The sequence below is a fragment of the Numenius arquata genome, chromosome Z (genome assembly GCF_964106895.1).
Source record: "Numenius arquata chromosome Z, bNumArq3.hap1.1, whole genome shotgun sequence".
Lineage (NCBI taxonomy): Eukaryota > Metazoa > Chordata > Aves > Charadriiformes > Scolopacidae > Numenius > Numenius arquata.
The window spans coordinates 27,226,514-27,237,232 of NC_133616.1; the positions used below are offsets into that span (position 1 = coordinate 27,226,514).

General features: G+C 36.7%; 1 protein-coding gene across 1 annotated transcript in view; it reads right to left on the reverse strand.

The window, feature by feature from the left end:
• The window catches only part of POLK (DNA polymerase kappa), a 28,550-nt gene extending 22,378 nt beyond the window's left edge, over positions 1–6,172 (reverse strand). The window contains exons 1-2 of the mRNA XM_074166049.1: positions 5,994–6,172; positions 2,929–3,048 (exon numbers count right to left, since the gene is read on the reverse strand). Of these exons, the coding sequence (XP_074022150.1) occupies positions 2,929–3,048; positions 5,994–6,131 (258 nt within the window). The 5' untranslated portion in view covers positions 6,132–6,172. The remainder of the gene's footprint in view (positions 1–2,928; positions 3,049–5,993) is intronic.
• Positions 6,173–10,719: the final 4,547 nt, after the last annotated feature.

Below are 10,719 nucleotides of genomic sequence, written 5' to 3' on the forward strand. Positions count from 1 at the left end.
TTAGGATAATCTAACTCTGTTGCAGAAAATTTTCAAAAATTAAGAATTACATTATATTCTACAGTATATAATTTCCCTTAAAAGATTACAATGAAAACTTCAAATTACCTTTCAAGTTTAAGATTATTAATAAACAAACAAAACCCCAAAGAAATATCTGTATGTGGAAACGGCAGTTTTGAGAAGATTCACAAGTACTTTCTAATCTCCAATATTTCCAAAATCAATGGTGGTAAGTGCCCTTCTGCAAAGAAGGCCTTCTAAGGAAAACTGTAAAAATATGAGAAATAACATCACAAATTCCTTGGCATAATCACACTCTCGAGATGAGAAACACAGCACTATGTTGCAGATTCTACATTTTATTTATATTACTGTTTCCACCATGTAACCAGGATATTGTCCAACAAATCCAGTAAGTGGAGAATTTGTTTGTTTGTTTTTACATTATAGCACTCAGATCAACTTCCAGCTTAGGAAGCTGTAGCTGAGCTTCTAATCATCTTACAAACAAACCTTGATCTGCAGACGAGAACGTATAGCATTCATAGCAAGTAGATATATGGATACCTACAACTTACAAATTTTAGGAGAACAAATTCTCTCACGTTATATCAGTTGGTAGTATTAATAAGAGTTAAAGAACTCGATAGACAACAACAGTAAAGAAGAAAACAAGGTGAGAGCTGACTATATCAGTATCTGAAGACCTAGAGAAGCTGATTAAACAAGAGGCAGCACTTATTAAGAAAACCAAATAGGACAAACAACACTTGCAAAGTTAAAGGCAGAGCTAATGGCCTGGGGAAGAGCAACCGGAGGAAAAGTGACAGGAAAAAGGGGAGGTATTTATGATATCAGACAAAGACAAAGACTGGCTGGGCCAGGAGACTGGAGACTTCAATGGGCACTCTCTGGGCAAGGACCGCTTTTGAAAGAGGACTGATTGATGGTAATCTGGGCATGTGGGACAAGAAGAGGAAAATTCAGGATAGGATAAGTTAAAAGAAAGGAGAGGAGAAAGCAAAACGTTCAGAACCTGTGATGAAGAAATGAGGGCAACAACAATCATGAACTAGAGCTTATCTGCATATGGATCCAAAATCCAAGATTTTGAGATGTTTTTATAGCAGCAAAAATCTAAAAGTAGCCAGCAAAAAAGTGTGCATGTTATCCCCCTCTAATGACAGTTCCCATGAAGTATGACAGCTGACTTATCACTTACTCCACTGGAAAAAAAACCGACTGCTATTTGAGCAAGTGGCATAAAGATTTCAAACATATGGTTTGAAAGTCAGGGTCCAGTAAGACCCAGATGAAGGAATTTCTCTCTTTTTTATAGAAAGCAATATTCAAAGAAAATATTAAAAGAAAATAATATTATGTTGCAAGATCAAAGGCTGAAGTTCAGAAAAACATAGCACGAGAGTAGCCAAAGCAATTCAGATTTTTAGCTTTCACTATATGCACTACGTATTCTTTAACTACATAGCCATTCACTAATTTTATAGGATCCATGTCATTCATGTCATTCATTTCGTAAGAAACACTGTTCTCTGTAAAATGAAAAGTTCTGTGGTGAAGGAAGCATTTTTTCATAATTAAACGACTTAAAAGCTGCACTAGAAAACTAAAAAATAACCCAAAACCAAAAAAAAATACCCCAAAAAACAAGACACATAACTGATCCATGTTAAAGATCAACTGAAAACAGTTGAGGATTATAGGTTTATAACAGACTTTCCAGAGGTCCTCAGTAAATACAAGCTTTTCTAGGCGCAAGTTTGAGACACTGGCATCTAATTTACAGAAGGAATTTGCAAATCTGAAATGAACAAAACATGATCGTACACAAAAGCTTGATACCTATAATTCTCACAATAGCATTCAAAATTAATGGATGTGTTTATTCTTTGTGTGCTTCAGCTCCTCATCTACAAAACAAAAATATTGCTCTACTTTTGCCACAGTATTGCAAGAATAATTTAAGGAATTCACACTATGTGGTGTACAACATGGAAAGGCCTATAAGGAAGTCAGTAATTCTGCATTCAAAGCTGGCTTAGTCTAGTGCACAACAAATAAAGCTCAGAGCCACCCATTGAACAATGAGGACAACAGTAAATATTGAATAATTGCCCACTCAGTGAATACTGTCTGCACTGTGCACTGAATGAAGCTGGAATCCTGTTAGGGAAAAATAGTGAGTAATCATTTAATTAAAGACACAATCACAGTACAAATGAAAAAGGAAAGGAATTAAGCTTCTAGAAGCAATTTTAATTCATTTGCGCCTAAGAATGTTTAGTGTGCAACCTTGGTGTCGTCGTTTTCTTTTAACAACCCTTCATACACAGTAATACTTTGGATACTATTATCTATCATTAGCATTTGAGAAGAGAAATAGCCTCTTCATCTCTCTAGTTCAGGACACCTGTATTTCTTGTAACTGCTTGCCATTATGATTTTTTTATTAATTATCATAACTAAGGAATGAATTATATCAAAAAAAATTGGCAACTGTGCCCCCCCCCATCCCATTGCAGGCTACTGAACTCAAATATACATATATTATAGAAACAGAAAGTAAACTCAAGACTGATATGATACTTACTAACAAGGTATTTAACATAACTTTTATATAAACCATACTTACATCCCTTTAAATTGATCAGACTTAAAAGAACAGGAATTACTGCCCCTCATTTTACTTATTTAGAGAACATTTCAGAGTGATTTTACACTCTATTCTTCTAGCAATTTTATTAAGATTACATGATCAAAACATTGTGCACTTTTACCTGCATGACAAACATCAAAATGGTAGTTAACATTGTGCTTATACCAGAATTTAATGCAATAAACTGGAACACACCAAAATGTTTATCATTTGCCATTTACTCCAAAAAGTCCTTACAAGATTAGTACCTGCAGCTGTGCTTTCAAGAGCTGTTGTGTTGTAATTTTCTCTTTTAGCTGCATCATTTTTTCAATTCGTTGGTTAACTTGTTGATCTTTTTTAAGTTCATTCTCATAAAATCTAGAACCCTGGAAGAAAATTGCAAAAACACTAAGGTTTATATTTGTCTTTTCCTATAAACAACCACATTTGATCTTTAAATATAGAAAGCACAGTAACAGTTTCTAATGCATACTTTGGATTTTCCCATAAATGATACACAAAAGAGATGACTGGTGCTTTATATCTCTCTCCTCAAATAAATAAAGAATAATATATTTCTCCTTCTCAGATCCCTTATACTCAGAGAAGTATAAGGAACTATTTGGAGAACTTGCTGTGTTTATTCATTCTAACACTTCACAAAAAAAAAATAAAAAAAAAATTATATAAAAGTCAAAATATTCTTTGGAATACCTCCAAGCCAAGAACTGTAATACTGTAAAAAATTATTTAAGTATTTTGCCATTTTCCATTTACTACACAGAAATAAATAATGACATTGTAAAAGTCAAATCCACTTATAATGTTGAGTATTTCATTGACCATTTAATGTTGAAGTACACTGCAGGATTAGAAGCTATTTGGAAGAGGATGATGAAAAGCAAATGGGTATAAAAAAGCCCTCTTGCTCTCAAGTATGTAATTGCTCCTTCAGGAAAAGGAATGAATAAAAGGAGATGTAATGAAAACATAAAAAGACAACAATCATGTAGAGAATGTATAGTGTGACTTCCCTTCCTGACTCATAACAAAGAAAAGAAGGCATACAATGAAATGGAAAAGGGGAAAATTCAAACACACGAAATAAAAATTTGTCCACTTTAGCAGATCTTACCACGTGGTTCAACAAAAGATATTACCTCTTCCTTCAAATGTTATTTCTCTTGTAAGCTAAGCACATGTTGCAAGAAAGATATTTTAACTCAAAGCCTCTGACTACCACTGTCACTGAGTGGTCACTGGCACCAAGAAATCAGCCATAGTCAAATAAGAATTAGGCATTTATTTAAAAAACAAAAATATCCACTCTTATAAGAATGATAAAAAGAATGAACAGCAAGACTGTAACATGTCATGTCTCATTGCTTAGAAGAAATCTCTAATTAGAAGAAATTAGGGTGTGTTTTCTTTCAATACCAGACACGCATTTCATCTTTTCTCTCCTCTGCAATCAAATACGACTTGTTGAGACTCATTGACAGTAGTAAGTACCAAAACGTTAGTGTAGGAAGCAACACAGTACTTAAGATTGTTATTAAGCTGTGGATTTTTTTATGTCTCTTGCAGTATTTCACAGCTGAAGTGCTATAAAAATCTTGTTGTAATACAATTGTGGGTAATTAGGTATAATTTTGAAGACTAGCAAAAAGCTTAGGAGAAAGAATCAGTATTTTTCAGATTTCTCGAGCTGTATCTTGTATTTATATTCTCTTACTTTTTTTTGACAGAAATATATTCTAATACATAGATGCCTGTATATCAGTTTTGAAAGCCTATTTTACAGTTCATTCTATTTAATACCAGGCAATGAAACCATAACTGTTCTGATGAAAAAATGTATCCGAATATCGTTATTGGGGATATGTCTGGCAAAGCACTATGTTTTCAAGAGAGAGTGAACAGAGAAAGTGGAAGAAACATCTAATCAATAGGGGGCTTGACAACAGATAAAGTATCATCAAAGTGAAAGCACAAGCAAAAAAAAGTTTGCCAAATAAGAGCTGTTTGTAGTATGTTTTCTGCTTTCCCCGCCCCCCACTCCTGCAGTTACCACAAAGCAATAGTAGTCAACACAGAATTCATGAGCAAAATTATCAAGCATATAACCTAGGGCCATAGCGAAACCAAATGAAATACACATTGTACGGTCCTTTGTGGATCTTTGGTATAGAGTTGCACACTACTGGCAGCTCTCTTGAATACTGAGAAGACAGTCAAGATGACAAGGACTAAGCACAAAGAAATTCTACTGAAAGTCTTAGGAAAACCTGATTACATCACCAATAGAGGTGACCAATAGAGGTAGATCTGCTTGGCTGATTAACGATGGGTGGGCAAATGAATGGGAAAGCAGAAAACAAGAGGCCTAAGGAAGCCAAAACCTTCACAATTACCTCTGGACCATGCTGTGATATATACATACCACTTCAGGCATAAAGTAAACCTAGGGATGTACTCAGTAGTATTCCTCTGTGTCCTTGTGGATGAATCCAACACTACCCTATGGCACCCTAAGCTACAGACCCTCCCCTTCCTCCCCACACATGCATTTGTCTTAGAAGATGCCCTCCATTTACACCCGTGAGAGATAAAACTTTGGGGAAGGGAGGAAGAGGGCCTTATCACAGAATGGTGGGGGTTGGAAGGGACCTTTGGAGATCATCTAGTACAACCCCCAAGCCAAAGCAGGGTCACCTAGAGCAGGCTGGACAGGAACCCATCCAGGCTGGTTTTGAATATCTTCAGAGAAGGAGACTCCACAACCTCTCTGGGCAGCCTGTTCCAGTGCTCTGTCACTCTCAAATTCTCCATGTTCAGATGGATTTTTCTGTGTTCCAGTTTGTGTCCCAAATTGGCTGTTGTCCTGTCACCAGGCACCACTGAGAAAAGTCTGGCCCCATCCTCTTGACACCCCCTCTTTAGATATTTATAAGCATTGTTAAGATCCCCTCTCAGTCTTCTCCAGGCTAAACAGACTAGATCTCTCAGCTGTTCCTTATAAGAGAGGTTCTCCAGTCCCTTGATCATCTTCATAGCTTTCCACTGGACTCTCTCCAGCCTTTCCTCGTAAGAGAGATGCTCCAGGCCCCTAATCATCTTTGTAGTCATCTGCTGTACCCTCTCCAGCAGTTCCCTGTCCTTCTTGAACTGGGGGGCCCAGAAATGGGCACAGTACTGCAGATGTGGTCTCACCAGGGCAGAGCAAAGGGGGAGGATGACCTCCCTCGACCTGCTGGCCATGCTCTTTTTAATACACCCCAATGATACTGGACAACAGATAAAACACCAGAAAAAGAGTAATCAAACCAACCTTGGTAGCTTCCATGATGATTTTATTGATTTTCTCTTTATCCAAACCTTGCATTCCAGCTTTGTTATCATTGAGGCCCATTCTAAGTAGAAATCCATCATTGCAAGAGCTGTTACCAACTTTTTTCATGTCATCCATACTACTTCTTGAAAACAAGTACCTCTTCTAAGGCTTAATACCTAAAAAAAAGAATTGAGATCATGCATTTGTTTCTCAGTTCCACCTGAACAATATAAAAAACAAATATTATAGAATTCATTTGTTGTATTTATTGAATAAGCATTTTATACTTATCCAGAAAACAACACACTTATCACAAATATGAAGACTTACATTCCTTTAAAGTAGCTGCCACTCACCACATAAAGCCACCTGTAACTCTCAGTGTTTGGAGACTGTAAAACTTTCCTTTTTTATTAACTTAAAAACATACCCTTTTAAAAGCTCCGTTACAGAAATAATTGAGCAACATGAACTTCGGATAAAAGCTAGTAACTTACACGTGTACATGAGATTTATGTCTCTATGTTATCCTGTCATATGAAACAATACTGCCTTAAAATCAAAATACTTTTCACTAGATCATTACATTAAAAGAGAAGAAAATAAATGATTTTTAAATTGCAGCCCATTTTTCATTTAGCCCTCATTCCTGCTTATGACAAGCCATAGACTCTTTCCCAGTAATTTCCAGCTCAAATTCAAAACTTGGTGTTAAAGCTCATCTTTTAGAAACAGATGGCTTCAATTAAAAGTTTTGAATAAAACCCTATTGTTTAATTCTTTTTTTCCATTAATTTGTAGAGCCATGGTATCAGTATCCAAGTAATAGAACTTATCAAGCCTTTACTACTCAATTACTGCCATCAGAAACTTCCTATACATGCAGCTACTTCTGATACGTGAACTTCTGACACTTTCCCTTGTTGCTTATGAAAGTAAATAGCTGAATCCTTTGATAGGCTCTAATTTTATGGTAAATAGTCTAGTTATTAAATCACTCTTAAAAACTAAAGAAAGCAAATTTTACCCTCTGTAGCATGAACCTGTGGTCTTATTTTTTCCAGATTAAAACAAGCAGAATCCAAGTGTGATACCAGTATAAATTGCTTAACACGTATTTATTACTGGAAAAGCATACAGAAAGAATTTCTTCCTGCCTTAAGTTGCTGATTCATAAACGACTTCAGCTTTACTCTGTGTGTAGGAAGCACATTCACTCCTAAACCTCCCTTTCAAGCTGCTCACTGTGACAGGAGCCCTTCCTGTTTGGAGGAGCCACACCCTTTCAGGCACATACAGCAGCTCTATTAAACAACCACAAATTACACAAATCTAGAAGTGTAACGTTTTTTCCTTAAATGCCTCTTTCCCGCCCCAGAACTTAAGTGAGCCTCATTAGCAACCAAACTGAAGAAGGTCATTATGCGTTTTTGCATTTAGAGATGAATTTTTGGTGTTAAAGAACCATATGGGTGACTTCTTAAAATAATGGTGGCAATGCTCGTATTCTCCTGAAGATCTTGTCCTGAAGTGTACTAGCCAACTGAACTCAAGATATTAAAGAAAACCACTTTTTAAAAAAAAAAAAAAGTTCTGGCAAAAATATCCCAATTTTAATCATATTCTATTAATCTAAATTATTATTTATGATGTCTTCCAAAGATGCAAGATCAGGTCAGTAACGCTGTGTTTATCTCCATCTTGTATTTCAAAGAACAGAAGGTGATGTAGAGACCAGAACTCTTCTCTTGACCCTTCAGTAGCACTTCAGCTACTATAATGGCAACTAGGAATGGTAGTGGCTTCATGCCTCTTATATGTAACTATCAAATAAAGATCACAGTGTCAAACATTTTCATAAATTTTTCACTTACATTAGGACAATCTCTTAAAGTTAACATACACATTTACCAGAACAGGTTTGCTGGACTTCAAAGGAAAAGGCACTGCATCCAACACAACATTCCAGGTGTCATCTCAAGCTCATAAGCACCCCCGTATCAATTAGCTCCACAATAATTCCATTGTTATTGGCAATTGCTGGTAAGTAACGGGCACAATTCCCAGTAAATACTTTCCTCAAGGTAAATGACCCTCCACGATTCCCCCTGCTTCTTTTATCATTGTTTCCTTCCATGAAGCTGGAATGAACACAAGATTGTTTGCATTTCCTATTCTAGTCGTTGCAGTATTTTTCTGCCGTTCCTTATTCCTGAAAGTGTCTTTACCCCCAGCATATACAAAACTTTCCCCCTCCTCATTCAGATCACTCTTAAAGGCTCAGTTTTATAGTAGAGGCTTTAAACACTAATTGATGTAAGTCAAAAGCCTTCTCTATCACACTGTTACATATCCAGCGAGAAACAAATTACCATGATGACACCAAGTCTCATAAATGGTGGCCTCCTGATGTGTTTCATCTTTTCACCTTTTTCTGTGGAACAAAATACACTGCTGGTACCAGCTGATAAAGTGTATAAATATCAAATACCTTAGCTGGAATTAAGAAGAGAAAATTAATTTGAGGGCATGGCATTACTTCTCCACCACAGCTTAAAGGTATACAGAAGGAAAAACATGAATAACAACAGATACAATTTTCAGCTGCTCAACATGAACAGAACCTGAAGATTATCTTAGTTTCAGATCAACAGGTCTCAGAAAAAAATATGTAAAATATTTAGCACATTGAAATGAATCACAAAAGCTCCAATAACACAATAGATATAGCGCTGTGGATCATCTGCCACATAGAAAATGGAAATATTTAAAAGAAATGCAGGAGAAGCACAGTTTGAAACACTATGCAAAACAAAATGTCAGTGTAGAAAGTGGTAAGGACAAGTAGTAACTGTTTTAATGGAAAATTGACCTAGAGAAAACATTTAGCTTGTGGTGACACAATCTTCCAAAATTTTTGCCAGAACAACTTAGAAAAAGTGGGTAAAGGTTTAGAGTCTAATGAAACAGTAACTCAGAACACTCTAGGCAGAGTGACATACTTTTGGCATGCTGTCACCTCAAGAAGCTGCTGCAAGACCGAGCCGTTTCCTCTAACAAAACACGCTACATCTCTCCCAGCATCATACTGAGTAAGTAGGGTGTGAAATCAGAGAAGTCTGTGAAGGCAGTCTACAATTAAATACTACCCCATTATTCCTGTGATTTGGGAACGGGGGGAAGGGAGCAGGAGAATCATCTATAAGTGGAGGAGGTACTTTTCCAATTATTACTTGAAGAACTTTTAAAGGTAATGAGGAAAACTTCGGCAAAGGATACCAACATTAACGCAAAACGAAAAAGTGGAGAGGAACCACAGAATAGCATTACTGTTTAGAAAGCTTTATTAGTAACCTGGGAAGCTTACAAGTGCAAAAAGATGACCAATAAAACCCCAATCAAACTCGTCTACAAGCAGGCACAGAAACTCAACTGAACCAATCAGATAAGGTTATGTATTATATGAAAGTATCAAGACACTGAAACAGCAGTAAAATCAGAGCAACAACTTAATTTCAAGTGCCTCTACCTTTATTCAAATTTAGCACATTTTTGGACGGTTGACTGAACTAGCCTGAAGGAAATGGCTTGCATTTGATCCTGTGCCACTCCTCCAGCCTGTCTTCAGTAAAAATCCTCCAATTGTGGGAACAGAAACCTTGTATGTTGTGTGAAAACTTAGATGTTTTCACATTATTATTTTCATGTAAGAAAATAACACATAGAAAGGTAAAAAATATTTATAAGAATATTCAGTTCAGTGGACACAGAGTTATTATGCAGGTTATTAACAGTTGCAAAGTATGCTAACAGTTTGCCTTTTACAGATAGTGTTGACAACTTGTTGCAAAGAAATATTAGGACTAGAAAATGACAGCAGCATGGAAAAGCTTGAAAAAGAATTTATTTACATAGTGAATTATGATTTGATGCATATAACATTGTGTACTAGTCTTCATAAAGAAAATCAAATTCTGACATCTTTGCTACTACAGAGGCCCTTGCCAATATTCAGATGCAAAGAAGTTACTAAGATACACAACTGCCTACTTCCCCCAGACCTCGAAAGCTAAATAGTGGGAATCATATTACAGATGTAAAGAACCACCTTTTACATCTCAATTGCCCCCACTAAGTCTCCACAGCATGTAAAAACAATACCAATGTTGCAGATAGCAACACAGTTATTAAAGAGTCTTTTTTATATGCTTATCCAGTTTTTGACCACAAAAGATCACTTCTCAGGCTTTTGGCTAAAATCAAACGTGGTGTAGTATGGATCACCCTATGTTCAAAAAATAAATGCCTCTGAAGTTAATATTATACCAAAAACACTGGAAAATAAAAAGACAGAAAAAACTTCCTTTCAGATATCAATGTATATTACCAATACCAATGGGCCAAGGCCAATGGGATGAGGTTTAATAAGGCCAAGTGCCGGGTCCTGCATTTCGGCCACAACAACCCCAAGCAATGCTACAGGCTTGGGGAAGAGTGGCTGGAAAGCTGCCCGGCAGAAAAGGACCTGGGAGTGTTAGTGGACAGCCGGCTTAACATGAGCCAGCAGTGTGCCCAGGCAGCCAAGAAGGCCAATGGCATCCTGGCTTGTATCAGGAATAGCGTGGCCAGCAGGAGCAGGGAAGTCATCGTGCCTCTGTACTCGGCACTGGTGAGGCCTCACCTCAAGTACTGTGTTCAGTTCTGGGCCCCTCACTACAGGAAA